The 16,186-nt window shown below is 46.1% G+C and overlaps 1 protein-coding gene across 3 annotated transcripts in view; it reads right to left on the bottom strand.

Moving 5' to 3' along the window:
- SPG21 (SPG21 abhydrolase domain containing, maspardin) overlaps positions 1-12,864 on the bottom strand; it is a 28,338-nt gene extending 15,474 nt beyond the window's left edge. For 2 of the 3 annotated variants that reach the window (XM_045397328.2, XM_073996046.1), the window contains exons 1-3: positions 12,615-12,864; positions 5,956-6,042; positions 1,513-1,674 (exon numbers count right to left, since the gene is read on the bottom strand). In XM_045397328.2, coding sequence (XP_045253263.1) covers positions 1,513-1,674; positions 5,956-6,018 — 225 coding nt within the window. In that variant the 5' untranslated portion in view covers positions 6,019-6,042; positions 12,615-12,864. Of the gene's footprint in view, positions 1-1,512; positions 1,675-5,955; positions 6,043-11,590; positions 11,791-12,614 lie in introns of all 3 variants that reach the window. The other variant, XM_073996045.1, reaches the window with a different exon arrangement.
- Positions 12,865-16,186: the final 3,322 nt, after the last annotated feature.

Consider the following 16,186-nt stretch of genomic DNA (forward strand, 5'->3'; position numbering starts at 1 on the left):
CTACCCTGTTCTAGAATGCTGTTTGTGAAGAGGAATGACTGAAAGTCTGAACAAAGGAGGATTATGTTGCAGAGGCTCAAACATGTCATGTGACGAATGGTTAAAGAAGCTGGAGAAATTAAGCCAGAGAAGAAAAGACCCAGGAGAAAAGCAGCAGGTGGTGGTGATGATAACTGTTTTCTCAAGTAAGAGATGGGCTCTCAGGAGGAAGAGGAACTGATTTCTTTTGTGTGGCCTCAGTTGGTGGTAACCTCAGTAGAACTTTCAGTTACCTTCCAAGAGAAGACATGTGACATGCTTTTTCACCCCTTCAACAGTAAATAACACACACACTAACAGCAGCACTCCCACCGGGAGTACCACTTACAAGTGAATACTGCAGGCGACTGCCAGCTAAAAAGGCTGTCTCCTTCCTGGGAAATTAGGAGACCAACGTCCTGACCAACCTGTGTCGTTACAGTGGAAGCATGCAAAAAAAAAAAAAAAGAAAAAAGAAAAATCAGTCACCAGGAAGAGTGCCTTTCCCACACACTTTTCTCCCAGAGAAGACTCAAGAATGATCAGTGGGAAACTGGATTTAGACCAAACTCGGCTATAAAGTACTAATCATAAACAAAAAACTTCCTAACCAAATGCTAACATATGAGCTAATTAATGAATCTCACCTCAAATATCAAAGATTTACACGAAAAGCCAGCTTTTCAGTCACTTGTGTGTTAGCTAATCCCTTTGTTGTCTAATATTCCATGCTCAGCAACCCTGGAAGCAGTGCTGTGATAAAACGAGGAGCAGAAACAGAGCCAGGAGACAGAGCTCAGTTCCTCCCTCCACCACTTACTGGCTGTGTGAGCCAGACCTCAGTTTCTTCATCTGTAAACAAGGACAACACTTCCAACCACTCCGAGTTGAGAGAAGGGCGTCAGGAGAGAATGCACGTAAACGCTGGGCATGGAGAGGCTGCCAATAGAGGTTTGTTCCTTCTGAATCTCTGTGTGACTGTGGACTCACACCAGCCTCCTTCAAAAGGCTTCATCTCACATATTAAAATAGGCAAACAATATCTTTCCTCAATTAAAAAAAACTGCCCGGCCGGGCGCAGTGGCTCATGGCTGGAATCTCAGCACTTTGTAAGGCTGAGGCAGGTGAATCATGAGGTCAGGAGTTCGAGACCAGCCTGGCCAACATGGCGAAACCCCGTCTCTACTAAAAATACAAAAAATTAGCTGGGCATAGTGGCGGGCACCTGTAATCCCAGCTACTCAGGAGGCTGAGGCAGGAGAATTGCTTGAACCTGGGAGACGGAGGTTGCAGTGAGCTGAGATCACGCCACTGCACTCCAGCCCTAGGTGACAGAGTGAGACTCCGTCTCAACAAACAAACAAACAAACAAACTGTGCCTATTACTATAGCTGATCAGAGACAGAAGCACACACACACACACACACACACACACACACACACAAACCCACAAAACGTCGGTCTACATTTTAATACTGAATCAGTAATACTTACAGCGATAACCCGGTAACCCCATCCAGTCAGAGCCAAAATCTGCCGGAAAAAGACATCTGCAGTTCCACTGACAGGGGGCAGGAATATGAGAGGACACCTGATACTTCGGGGGCCTGCATCATAGAGCGACCATATCTTACTGTCATCATCATCTACGATAATCTGGAGGGAAATTTAAAAGAAAAAAGTGGAAAATCTTATAAATTCACTTTTTATGTTATTTTACACTATCATTTCACTGACAATTTTAACACTACTGCCTTGTTTGTTACAAGGTAACCTGAAGCTCACACCAGATTAGCATGCATGACAGACTCCTCTAGTCTCCTTTTCTTTCCTCAGGGCTAACATATTCCACAGAACTACTTAGAACTACTTTATAATCTTCCAGAGGGCTGCTGCTTCTCTGTTTCTTCCCCCCCACCCTTTTTCTTTTTTTGAGACAGAGTCTCGCTCTGTCGCCCAGGTTAGAGTGCAGCAGCGTGATCTCGGCTCACCGCAACCTCCACCTCCCAGGTTCAAGCGATTCTTGTGCCTTAGCCTCCAATGTAGTTGGGATTATAGGCATGTGCCACCACACCCAGCTAATTTTTGTATTTCTATTAGAGACAGGGTTTTGCCACGTTGGCCAGGATGGTCTCGAACTTCTGACCTCAGGTGATCTGCCTGCATCAGCCTCCCAAAGTGCTAAGATTACCGGCATGAGCCACCACACCTGGCTGCTTCTCTCAGTTTCTACCTTTCCCGTCCATCCACAACAATAGGAAGAAATCTATTTTGCTTAACATTAAACAGTGAACTCTATACAAGACATCTTATTTCTTCCCACATTTCTGGTTGTGTGTGTGTTTAAGAATGTGTCTGTACAAGGAGGGCAGTCTGCAGTCATTCTGCAGTGCTGACCCAGAGGACTGGCTGGGATGTGCAGGGTCAGAGTATGAACAGGGGAGCTGATGGGGAGACAAGGCTCCTAGCTCGTGTCTCTATCCACCTGGATAGGTGGGTAGAGATAGCACCAGCTCAGGAGATGCTTCAGGAGCCTCTCTAAACCAAGCCTTTGGGGAGTTGTGGGGGAGACTCTGCTACAGAAGGGGAACGAGGCAGGTCTATGTGTCACTCTCCTGGGAGAATACATCAAACCAGTAGGGGTTAGGGAGTGGCACAGAGAGAAACTGGCTTTTTGGTGAAAAGTGGGTAGGAAGGAGGAAGGTAATCAGAAACCTTCCTGATGGAGTGGTTCTTGACCCAACATGACGGGGAAATAATGAGCACTGGAAGAGCTGAGGGGGCCGGGCATGGTGGCTCACGCCTATAATCTTAGCACTTTGGGAGGTCAAGGCAGGTAGATTACCTGAGGTCAGGAGTTTGCGACCAGCCTGGCCAACATGGTGAAACCTTGTCTCTACTAAAAATATAGACATTAGCTGGGTATGGTGGCACATGCCTTTAATCCCAGCTACTGGGGAAGCTGAGGCAAAAGAATTGCTTGAAACTGGGAGGCGGAGGTTGCAGTGAGCTGAGATCGGGCTCCAGCCTGGACAACAGAGCAAGACTCTGTCTTAAAAAAAAAAAAAAAAAGGAAGAAAGAAAACAATGTGCTGAGGGCCAGGCGTGATGGCTCACGCCTGTAATCTCAGTGTTTTGGGAGGCAAAAGGCAGGACTGCTTGAGGCCAGGAGTTTGAGACCAACCTGGGCAACATAGTGAGATCCCCATCTCTACAAAAAATGAAAAAATTAACCAGGTGCGATGGTACACACCTATAGTCCCAGCTACTTGAGAGGCTGAGACACAACAATCGCTTGAGCCCAGGAGTTCAAGGCTGCATTGAGCTATATGATCGCACAACACTCCAGCCCAAGCACCAGAGGGAGATCCTGTCTCTCTCTCTTTTTTTCTTTTTTTTTTTTTTGAGATGGAGTCTCACTCTGTAGCCCAGGCTGGAGTGCAGCGGCACGATCTCGGCTCACTGCAACCTCTGCCTCCCAGGTTCAAGCAATTCTCCTGCCTCAGCCTCCCAAGTAGCTGAGATTACAGGCACGTGCTCCCATGCCCAGCTAATTTTTTGTACTTTTAGTTGAGATGGGGTTTCACCATATTGGTTAGGCTGGTCTTGAACTCCTGACCTCATGATCCACCTGCCTTGGCCTCCCAAAGTGCTGGGATTACAGGCATGAGCCACTGCACCCAGCCCAGATCCTGTCTCTTTAAAATAAATAAATAAATAAATAAATAAATAAAAATACAACAACACTCCAGCCTGAGCAACAGAGGGAGAGATCCTCTCTCTTTAAAAAAAAAAGAAAAAGGAGGCCGGGCGCGGTGGCTCAAGCCTGTAATCCCAGCACTTTGGGAGGCCGAGACGGGTGGATCATGAGGTCAGGAGATCGAGACCATCCTGGCTAACACGGTGAAACCCCATCTCTACTAAAAATACAAAAAAAAAATTAGCCGGGCGCGGTGGCGGGCGCCTCTAGTCCCAGCTACTCGGGAGGCTGAGGCGGGAGAATGGCGTGAACCCGGGAGGCGGAGCTTGCAGTGAGCCGAGATCGCGCCACTGCACTCCAGCCTGGGCGACAGAGCGAGACTCCGTCTCAAAAAAAAAAAAAAAAAAAAAAAAAAACAAAGACAAAGGAAAGAAAAAAAGGCAAGCTGAGGCAAGTCAAGTGCTCAGCAGAGTCTGGCAAATGTTAAGTGTCCTAGAAGTATTAGTTATTATTATTCACTGCATCCTAGTTTAATTTTTGTTTTCTCTGACTTTTGGTGGTATTTAGAAAAGTACATTAACTGCTTGAACATTTGACAATGCAAATCAGTATTTGTTCTACTTTTATATTAAAAAACTCAAGGCCTCCAGGCTCTGTTTTCTGAGAGCTCCTCACTAGCAGGGCTATGGACTCCACAGTGTCACTGTGTGCATGGCAGCACACTAACCAGGGTCACTCACTGGCATCACTAGGAGCAGACAAATGGAGCAAGGCAAAGTCCACAGAGGCCTCACAGTTCCCCTTTGGACTTCCGCAGGTCACAGATGGTGATAATGTATCTCATGCTCATGTTTTTGCCCTGTACGTTTTGCCACTCACTTTTTTGCTTTTTTTTTTCGAGATAGGGTCTGGCTCTGTCACCCAGGCTGGAGTGCAGTGGCACGATCACAGCTCACTGCAGCCTTGACTTCCTGGGCTTAAGCAATCCTCCCATCTCAGCCTCTTGAGTATCTGGGACTATAGGCGTGCACCAACACGCCCAGTTAATTTTTTCTAGTTTTTGTAGAGAAAGGGTCACGTCATATTGCCCAGGCTGATCTCAAATTCCTAGGCTCAAACAATCCTCCTGCCTCCGCCTTCCAAAGTGCTGGAATTATAGGTGCATAGCACCACACCTAGTTAATTTTTTCATCTTTTTATAGAGACAGGGTTTCACTATGTTGCCCAGGCTGGTCTCAAACTCCTGGCCTCAAGTGATCCTCCTAGGTCTCTAAAGTGCTAGGATTACAGGCATGAGCCATCACAAACAGCTACAAAAGATCTTAAGATCACTGGATTCTAACACTTCTGCAAGGGAATTAGCAACGGTTTTACTCTACTCAGTGACTTGAATTGCCTTTGTCTAGTGTGATCCCCAAACTCTGGGATTAATTTGGGAAGCAGAGTCAATACTCAATGGCAATGTAAGTATTTAGGACTTTCAAACATCCCAGGAAAATAAAGCTTCCAGAAGATGACTGTGGCAGAATGAGTATGTCACTGCAAACAGAAGCTCTGTAACATGACCCCATTCTTAAATCTGAGGAACAGGAATATAATCTGACTGTACTTACTATATAGTTGCTATAAACTTTCCACTAAACTATATAGAAGAGTACATACATACCTGCTTGCTTGTATATATAAAAGCAATTGTAAAAAATGAGTACAGGCTGGGGGCGGTGGCTCACGTCTGTAATCTCAGCACTTTGGGAGGCCAAGGCGGGTGGAGGAGTTGTGGTCAGGAGTTCGAGACCAGCCTGGCCAACACGGTGAAACTCTGCCTCTCCTAAAAATACAAAATTAGCTGAGTGTGGCAGCGCATGCCTGTAATCCCAGCCACTTGGGAGGCTGAGGCAGGAGAATCGCTTGAACCTGGGAAGCAGAGGTTGCAGTGAGCTAAGATCACGCAGTACACTGCACTCCAGTCTGGGCGGCAGAGCGAGACTCCATCTCAAAAATAAATAAATAATAAATAAATAAAAATGACTACAGTTATACCTGCTTTCACTCTAAAATGAGTCTCAAAAGTTGACTGTACGTGACAGGGAAGGGGTGAACTTCATCCTCTGCAACCCAGAGTCATGAAACTTGGCAGTAACCTTTACTCTCAAACACTACTAAGACATGACATCTAAATCACACACAAAAACAATACAAGATTTTGCAAATAAGAGGTATAGTAAAACCATACATACCTTTTTAAGGGGAACTGTACCTCTAAACCAATTATAATCAGGAGAGACTTTAATCTCTCCCATGATTAGCTGAAATGGAGGTTAATCCTGAAATAAAAGCATGTGATATTTCATGTCAAGAATTCATGTTTACATCAGAACTAAATGTAGAGTCTGATCTAGCTATACCAACAATATTTTAAAGAAGAAAACCAAGGAAACTGCCTATTTTTCAGTATATACTCAAACTACAGAAAAACAATTTGGTGAAATACTACAATCACAGAATCAGAAGGGCGCTTTTTTTTTTTTTTTTTTTTTTTTTGAGACAGTCTCACTCTTGTTGCCCAGGCTGGAATGCAGTGGTGCGATCTCGGCTCACTGCATCCTCCACCTCCTGGGATTCAAGTGATTCTCCTGCCTCAGCCTCCTGAGTATCTGGGACTACAGGTGCCCACCACCACACCCAACTAATTTTTGTATTTTCAGTAGAGATGGGGGTTCACCATGTTGGCCAGGCTGGTCTCGAACTCCTGACCTCAGGTGATCCACCCACCTCAGCCTCCTAAAGTACTGGGATTACAGGAGTGAGCCACCGTTCCGGGCTACCAGAGGAGCTTTTAAAGAAATTATTCCAACGCTCTTAGTTCTTCCAGAAAAGGAATCTGGTCTAGAAAATTTAAATGACTTACCCGAGATCACATGGCAATGCTAGGACCAGATGTGAGACAACCTTTTCTGACACCATACTTCCTAACTTAGTTCTCAACTGCAATACCATCAGCTATCTTTTGACATAACCTTAAGAATCCCTTTCCATCCTGGCTAACATGGTGAAACCCCGTCTCTACTAAAAATACAAAAAACTAGCCGGGCGAGGTGGCGGGCGCCTGTAGTCCCAGCTACTCCAGAGGCTGAGGCAGGAGAATGGCGTGAACCCGGGAGGCGGAGCTTGCAGTGAGCTGAGACCCGGCCGCTGCACTCCAGCCTGGGTGACAGAGCGAGACTCCGTCTCAAAAAAAAAAAAAAAAAAGAATCCCTTTAATAAAGATGCTCCTGTCTGATTATAGGGATAGTCCATGCTAGAGAAAGGAGTTGATGTTTTTTGACTTTTTAAATTTTTGAGACAGAGTCTTGCTCTGTTGTCCAGGCTGCAGTTCAGTGGCACAATCACAGCTCACTGCAGCCTTGACCTCTGAGGCTCAAGCGATTACCCCAACCTCAGCCTCCTGAGTAGCTGAGACAATGGGTGCACACCACCATGACAGGCGAATTTTGTATTTTTTGTAGAGATGGGGGCCTCCCTATGTTGTCCACACTGGTCTTGAATTCCTGGGCTCAAGCAATCCTCCCATCTCACCTCCCAAAGTGCTGGGATTACAGGTGTGAGCCACCACACCTAGCCTAGAGAAAGAACTTTAAATTAAGCCTGCTTCCTGATAAATTCACAATACACCATAAATCTAACTGTAATTGCACATAACCAGAAATTCACATGTAGTTCCTTTTTTTTTTTTTTGAGACAGAGTCTCACTCTGTCGCCCAGGCTGGAGTGCAGTGGCGCGATCTTGGCTCACTGCAACCTCCGCCCTCCGAGTTCAAGCGATTCTCCTGCCTCAGCCTCCTGAGTGGCTGGGATTAAAGGCTCTTGCCACCGCGCTCAGCTAATTTTTTGTACTTTTAGTAGAGACAGGGTTTCACCATCTTGGCCAGGCTGGTCTTGAGCTCCTGACCTCATGATCCATCCACCTCATGATCTTTGGCCTCCCAAAGTGCTGGGATTACAGGCATAAGCCACCGTGCCCGGCCTACATGTAGTTCTTAATACAAAATACAGACAAATTTGTCACTCATATGGACATGATTAAAAGATACACAGGGTCCTCTGAAAGATCCATAATGTAAACCTGAAGGCACTGTAAGTAGCAACAAAATGAAACATTCGCCTTTAGGAAAAAATGTGTAGTCTTTTGTTGTGAGCTTAGTGACTTCTGGTTTTCATAGCTCTGTGATCTTAGATAAGTCTTGATCCTTTTGGAGTTTGTTTTCTCATCTATGACTATGTTACTACTGTGTCCCCAAAGCTCAGATCAGTGCTTGGCACATAGCAGGCATTATCTGTTGATGAAATGAATAACTACATTCTAAGAAGAATGAACTGGGCCATCCTCCTAACCCTGGCATCTGTGAGCTTTGGTCTAGCTGAACATCCTCAACTAAAAGGCTGCCCCTCTTTGCTCAGGCATCTGTGCTATGTCATAACAGGAAACTGAAATTATAGTTCCCTGTTGCAGATTCTTATTGCCAAGTGAGGAAATTCCACCAGGAAGAATTCAAATATTTGCTTTGTACCACTTCCTCTACCTCAAGAGCAAGCCTTGATCCTAGCACGACTAACATGAGGTTGAGACTCCAGGACCTAACTCCCGGGCTGACTCTGAGTTTAGAGGGAGTTCTCTGGACTGGCAAGGAACAGGGATTCTAAACTCAATGGAACTCTTCCTTGGTGGCCCTCGAGATCTGCTCCCTCAGGAACACAGAACCCTCAGTAGACTCAACTGTGACCTTGGAGACATACTAAGCTGAACCCCGAGGAGACAGCAGATGTAGACATTCCAACACTAAACTTGATTTACAACCTTGACATTGTGATGATGGTCTCTCCTCTCAAAGCTAAGATGGTAATTTTAGAGAATTTTGTTAAAATCATAAGTTGCTTCAAAGTACTAAGAAAATCATCATCCAGTCTTACACTGAAACTTAGTGTGCACAGATAGTTATTCATACTGAAATAAAGAAAATAATTCTTTGTATATCCATTTTATCTTAAATATTAATATGTTAAGGCCAGGCACAGTGGCTCACGCCTGTAATCCCAGCATTTTGGGAGGCTGAGGTGGGCGGATCACGAGGTCAGGAGTTCAAGACCAGCCTGGCCAAGATAGTGAAACCCTGTCTCTACTAAAAATACAAAAATTAGCCTGGCGTGGTGGCATGCGCCTGTAGTCCCAACTACTTGGGAGGTTGAAGCAGGATAATCACTTGAACCCAGAAGGCAGAGGTTGCGGTGAGCCAAGATCGTTCCACTGCACTCCAGCCTGGGTGACAAAGCGAGACTCCGTCTCAAAAAAACAAAAAAAAAATATGTTAAAAAGTTTTGCCAGGCACGGTGGCTCACGCCTGTAATCCCAGCATTTTGGGAGGCTGAGGCAGGTGGATCACCTGAGATCAGGAGTTCAAGACCAGTCTGACCAACATGGCGAAACCTCGTCTCTACTAAAAATACAAAAAAAATTAGCCAGGCATGGCGGTGGCCGCCTGTAATCCCAACTACTCGTGAGGCTGAGGCAGGAGAATCGCTTGAACCCAGGAGGCGGAGGTTGCAGTGAGCCAAGATTGCACTCCAGCCTGGGTGACAGAGTAAGAGTCCGTCTCAAAAAAAAAAAAAAAAAAAAAAATCTAAGCCATTTTAAGTATAGGCTTTCTCTAAGCTGATTATAACTTTTAATTGAAAGCAACTAGCACATATACTTAATTCTGGAATATTTTCTACCTGGACAGACTTGAAATACTCCTATATCATCTAAATACTTCTTAATGGAGACATTTCCTAGTATTGCATTATTAGAAACAATCTACTCTAAAGGAGGGAAAATAAAAAACATGTTTAGCAAATAACATCTACTTAACAGATTTATAAAACACCTTAGCTAACTAAAGCCAGAAAGTGTGCTTCTAGAGTCACAAAACGGGATAAAATAAAACATTCATAGCTTTGGAATCAGTTGCAATGCACAAACCAAACCACCATACAAATACACACAGACACAGGCACACATATTCACGTGGTCATCCTCTTCTTTCCCATAGCAGTAAATAGAAAGATGTTCCTTACCAACAGTCTTCAGAATAATTCACAACCACTTCACTATGCCAACGTGTTAAAAGTAATCTTACAAGATGGAGAGATTCCACTCCGCTGTGACTAAATTTTTGTAGAGACAAGTAATTTTAACACTTGTGCTAGTTTGGCAGTACACGAAAGGTAAAATGGATACCAAATGTTGCATCTGACCAACTGACGTCTAAGGAAAAAAAGATCACTGCTGCAAAGGGAAAGCAGCTGTGAGTGGTATGAATAGGAAAGTTTGTTCTCCTAGCTCTCTTTCATCCACCAAGGGGGTATACTTTTCCAAGTCATAACAGGAATATTCTGTATATGGCAAAGGTTAACTGAGATTGTGACCAAACTGGTCAGTACTGAATAAGAATGAATGTAGACCATGAGCTCAAAACTGATTTGATCTCTCATGATTTTGTTCCTCACAAAAACAAAAGCACCTGTTCATGCTGGTGGGAAAAGGACCACAGTATTAGCCTCAATCTTGCCTAAGGAAACCCCTCTTCAGGGTGTGCTGTGGACTCCCTGTCTTCCCTGGCCCTTGTGCTGCTGGACAATAAAAACTGCCAGTTGTGGGCCGGGCGCGGTGGCTCAAGCCTGTAATCCCAGCACTTTGGGAGGCCGAGACGGGTGGATCACGAGGTCAGGAGATCGAGACCATCCTGGCTAACACAGTGAAACCCCGTCTCTACTAAAAATACAAAAAAACTAGCCGGGCGAGGTGGCGGGTGCCTGTAGTCCCAGCTACTCGGGAGGCTGAGGCAGGAGAATGGCTTAAACCCGGGAGGCAGAGTTTGCAGTGAGCTGAGATCCGGCCACTGCACTCCAGCCTGGGCGACAGAGCGAGACTCTGTCTCAAAAAAAAAAAAAAAAAAAACTGCCAGTTGTGGCTGGGTGCAGTGGCTCACGCCTATAATCCCAGCACTTTGGGAGGCTGAGGTGGGTGGATCACCTGAGGTCAGGAGTTTGAGACCAGCCTGGCCAACACGGTGCAGCCCCGTCTCTACTAAAAACACAAAATTAGCCGGGCTTGGTGGCGCATCCCTGTAATCCCAGCTAAGCAGGAAGCTGAGACGGAAGAATCACTTGAACCCGGGAGGCAGAGGTTGCGGTGAGCCGAGATCGCATCATTGCACTCCAGCCTGGGCAACGAGAGCGAAACTCCATCTCAAAAAAACAAACAAAACAACAACAACAACAACAACAACAACAAAAACAAATGAGCTGGGCGTGGTAATGGGCGCCTGTAATCCCAGCTACTTAGGAGGCTAAGGCAGGAGAGCTTGAACCTGGGTGACGGAGGTTGCAGTGAGCTGAGATCGCACCACTGCACTCCAGCCTGAGTGACAGAGTGAGACTCTGTCTCAAAAAACAAACAAACAAAAAAACCTGCCAGTAGTGACTATGCCCCTATCGCTCAGGGCTTCAACAGAACCTGCCACTTTAAAGTCAACAAAATCACCTTTATCAATGTTTAAGTCACATAACCAGCATAACTAGTCAGAGGTTTCTGCTACTTTATTTCAATCTATAGTTGACGTGCATTATGGACAATCCGTGATTATAAATATTAGCCATGACAAAATATTAGAAGCGGAGAGTCTCTGGGCGATGCAACTGGCTTTTTAATGCACCTCTCCATCCCTCACCACAGAAGTACACAGCTATCCTTTTCTTAGATCTCTTCAGGGGAAAGCTATCCCTCTTTTCTTCATTGCATTATCTCTAAACCTTACAGGAGGAAAAGCTGCCTACCTGACATCTGTGACATCTCTTCTCACGCTCTTGGTATAAAAACTTTTGGAATTTGGACACAGCTTATTAAGTTACTCCTCAGTGGCTGGGCGCAGTGGCTCACGCCTAGTAATTCCAGCACTTTGGGAGGCCAAGGCGGGCGGATCATGATGTCAGGAGATCGAGACCATAGGCCTGGCTAACACGGTGAAATCCCCTCTCTACTGAAAATACAAAATATTAGCCGGGCGTGGTGGCGGGCGCCTGTAGTCCCAGTTACTTGGGAGGCTGAGGCAGGAGAATGGCGTGAACCCAGGAGACAGAGCTTGCAGTGAGCCGGGATCGGGCGACCGCACTCCAGCCTGGGTGACAGAGCGAGACTCCGACTCAAAAAAAAAAAAAAAAAGTTACTCCTCAATTTGTTGAATCTTTGTGCCAAAAGGAGCTGAACCAGTGTAGGTGGAGACAAAGGAAGCAGCATAAATGTCTAACTTATAACTCCCCAGGAAAACGAGAAGAGGAAAAATGAGACACTCCGGTCCCGCTCTGTTCCTCATTCCCCGTTCACAAACCTCACGCCTGGCCCACACTCAGCAACAACAAAGACATCTGTCACTTTCAGGCCGAGGTGCTGTCTCCAAAATTACTGACCTCTGCTCAGAGTTCTTAAAAGTTTGCTGAGAAAAAAAAAATGTCCCTGGGCTGCAGTCGTGTAGCCCGAGTATGGGTTTACAGGAGGATGCCCCGGTTAAGCCCTCTGCCGCCCCCACCTCCCGCTGGAGACTCATACACAGCTCCCCGCCAGTCCCACCGGTGACAGCCACACAAAGGCAGGGTCGCAAGCACACCGACCACCCCACAGCCCACAGTCGGCCCCAGACACACACTCACAAGGGCACGTGATCACGTGAGTGGTCACATGGACCGGCCCACTCAGAACATACTCACAAAGTCACACCAACCAAAGCAGCCACGCGCCATACACACACCTACAACACCGCATACCGCACACCCAGCAGCTTCCCAGCGCTTCGCCCACCCTCACCTGCCGTGGCCGCCCCCACGTCCCTTCCCCTCCTTCCAGAGGCTGCTCTTCGCTCCAGTACGAGCGCGGGCCGTGGAGGCGGCTGGGCCCCGGTCGGGGCGGGCGACCGAGCGCTCGGGACTCGCGGGCGCAGCAGGCCGTGCGGAGAGAGCAGGAGGCCGGCCTCTGAGGGGCGGGGCGCGTGGCCGAGCGAGCTCGGGCCGGCGCGCTCCCCACTTCCGAACCGCCGCTCAGCGGGCGCGAGACTCCCGCTTCCGGGTTCTGAGGGGGCGGGGCCACGTCGCGAGGAAGGGGCGGTGCTGCGTGGCTCCGGCGGTCGCCACGGCGACGGGAGCGGGGGGCGGCTCCGTGGGATCCTCAGCGGCGGCGGGCGTTGGGAGAGGGCTGAATTACCTGTGGGTCAGCCTTAGTTCTCCTGTCTGACCTGCGGACCCAGGAGAAGGGGGCGCCTGGCCCCTTGGGACCTGCTTCTGCTTTCAGTTCGCGTTTACAGCTTTGGAGAGACACCTTTGGGTTCCAGGCTTTGGTGAACAGAACTTTGTATACTCTTTTCTTAGGAACATTTTTTTTCCTTTGGCACAACCGTAGACGCTCTCCATTAGTCTTCCACTCAAAGTCCCCACTTCCTTTTGACGTTCTGGGGATTTCTGGGAACGTACGCCCACCCATCTTCCTGTTCCTTCATCATTTTCCCCTTAAAATCAGAGAGAATATTAATACACTTATAATACATTTATACACTTATTAATACTTATTAATACACTTATAATCATTGTTCTTAAGGTGTTGCAAACGTCAACGTCTTGAGGTGTTGCAGACGTCACGACTCTTTTTTTTTAGTAAAATATTTCTGAAATTATGATAAGGTGAATAACATGTAAATCTCCTTGTTTTGAATTTTTTTTAGGGATCCTGCAACAAGGTCCTGTTGAAAGTGCTTCTCTCTAATAGTTTTAGGGAAGCTTGTACCCTGTTTTAGGGCCTGTAGACTTTGCCCTTACCTAGGCAACTGTTTATGGGATTAAGGTCAGGGAAGATCCAACTAAATTGCATCCTACTTAATTATCACTTCTGTCCCCTGGCTCAGGAGCCTTGGGTTCCACTCTAGAACTTGGACAAATCCCAAAAGCATTTCCCAAGAGCACAGTGACATACTTACCTTTTTCTTTTTCTTTCTTTCTTTCTTTTTTTTTCTCTAAATCACTTCTTTCGGAGTTGCAAGTCAGTCGCAGGAAGTCATCTTTTATTGTAAGCACCACATAGATGTATAGAGCATGTTTCCATGGAGTATTTTAACTTGAGGGCCTTTTCTCCAATATTTGGAATTGTTCAATGGGTGGAATAACTTGCAAACTACTGGTTGTCTGTGAAACTGGTTATGGATATTCATTACATTAGTTGTCTATTTTCCCAGGTGGTCTCGAAGCTTCAATCTAGAGCAAAGGGAATAGAGTGATTCAACCAGTGAGTTAGCACATGATTAGTGCATAAACAATAGGTACTGAATGTATATTGATTGTAATCCCAGCACTTTGGGAAGCCAGGGTGGATGGATCACTTGAGCCCAGGAGTTCAAGACCAGCCTGAGCAACATGGGAGACCCTGTCTCTACAAAAAAATACAAAAATTAGCCGGGCATGGTGGCGCACGCCTATAGTCCCAGCTACTCAGGAGGCTGAGATGGGAGAATCTGTTAAGCTCAGAGGTTGAAGCCACTGCACCACACCCTAGGTGACAAAGTGAGAGACCTTGTCTACCCCCACCAAAAAAGTGTATTGAATGAATAAATGAGTGGAATAAATAAATCTATCCACATTTCCTCATTTATTCCTAAAACTGTATTCCTTAGAACCCACATCCCTAGCCCCCACTTAGTAACAGCTTTAATGAGACCTAATCTGTGGATATGCCTGTATGTTAAAAGTCATTGTTCTGTTAGTGTGGTAATAAACTTTAACTTGACAATTGATAATTAAAAAAAAAACACTATGTAGATACGTTTTTTTACATATCAACTTTTATCACAATGTAGACCAATCCAAAAACAATAAATGTTTTAATTGTTTCAGAAAGGGAACCCATGGTCATGTTTGTGTCCTCAGTTGTTCCATAACACATGGCAAGCACATTGTCCATTTCCTAATCCCAACAAAGAACGTTTAGTATCTGTGAATTCCAGTCGAATTGTAATGCACAAATGCAGGCAGCAAACTTTTGATTCAGGCAGGTCCCAGTGCAGGCTGACCTGGTGGACATAGCTGTAAGGATTTGCAGCTGTTGTGGCTGGGGTCTGCCAAATGGTTCCCACAGCACAATTCATCTGTGAGAATCTCACAGAAAAACTGGAATGTTCACAAAATATGCTGTGAACACCAAGCAAAGTAAACAGATGGCCAGCTGGCTCTCATAATTGCCCAAACCCAAGCTCTGTCCCTCTTAATTTATCTTTTCACAGGATAATATTTGTTTCAAAACACACAAAATAATCCCAGATCCAGAAATATCTCTATGCATGCGTATATATAACTGAATGCACTTTTTTTCTTTTTCTTTTTTTTTTTTTTTGAGACAGAGTCTTGCTCTATCGCCAGGCTGGAGTGCAGTGGCACATCTCAGCTCACTGCAACCTCCACCTCCCAGGTTCAAGCAATTCTCCTGCCTCAACCTCCTGAGTAGCTGGGTCTACAGGTGCCTGCCACCACACCCAGCTAATTTTTGTATTTTTAGTAGAGACAGGGTTTCACCATGTTGACCAGGATGGTCTCGATCTCTTGACCTCATGATCTGCCCGCCTCAGCCTTCCAAAGTGCTGAGATTACAGGCGTGAGCCACTGCGCCCGGCCGTGAATGCACTTTTTTAAATGTTTGGAGAGATATGTACCAAGCAGCAGAGTGATTACCTCTGAGGAAGGAACTGGGGATGGAGGGAGTGGTGAAGAACTTTGACTTTGGATTTAATAGTTGAGTTTATATTAAAATGTATTCATATATTATCTGTTTGATCAAAATAATCAAAAGCAGCCAGGCTCAGTGGCTCACACCTGTAATCCCAGCACTGAGGGAGGCCCAGGCGGGTGGATCTCTTGAGGTCAGGAGTTTGAGACCAGCCTGGCCAATATGGCGAAACCCCCATCTCTACTAAAAATATAAAAATTAGCCGAGTATGGTGGTGGTGGTGCACACCTGTAATCCCAGCTACTCAGGAGGCTGAGGCAGGAGAATCACTTGAACCCACCTGGGTGGCGGCGGTTGCAGTAAGCTGAGATCATGCCACTGCACTCCAGGCTGAGTGACAGAGTAAGACTCTGTCTCAAATAATAATAATAATAATAAACAACTATATTTCTGTAATTCCTCTGCTATAAATCCTTCAATAACTCCCCACTGCCTTCAAGCTAAAGTTCAAGGTATGCAGAGTAGAGCAGGTCTGGCTCTTGACTCAGCTCTCTGTGGGGCCAACGTGCTCTAGTCGTGCCAACTGCTTGAAGGGCCCCAAACACCTCCTGATGTCTCAGAAGGCCTCTAGGCTTTTGTATATGCGCTTCCTTCCACTTAGAATGCCTCCGTCCACT

This window comes from Macaca fascicularis, chromosome 7, assembly GCF_037993035.2.
Source record: "Macaca fascicularis isolate 582-1 chromosome 7, T2T-MFA8v1.1".
Classification (NCBI taxonomy): domain Eukaryota; kingdom Metazoa; phylum Chordata; class Mammalia; order Primates; family Cercopithecidae; genus Macaca; species Macaca fascicularis.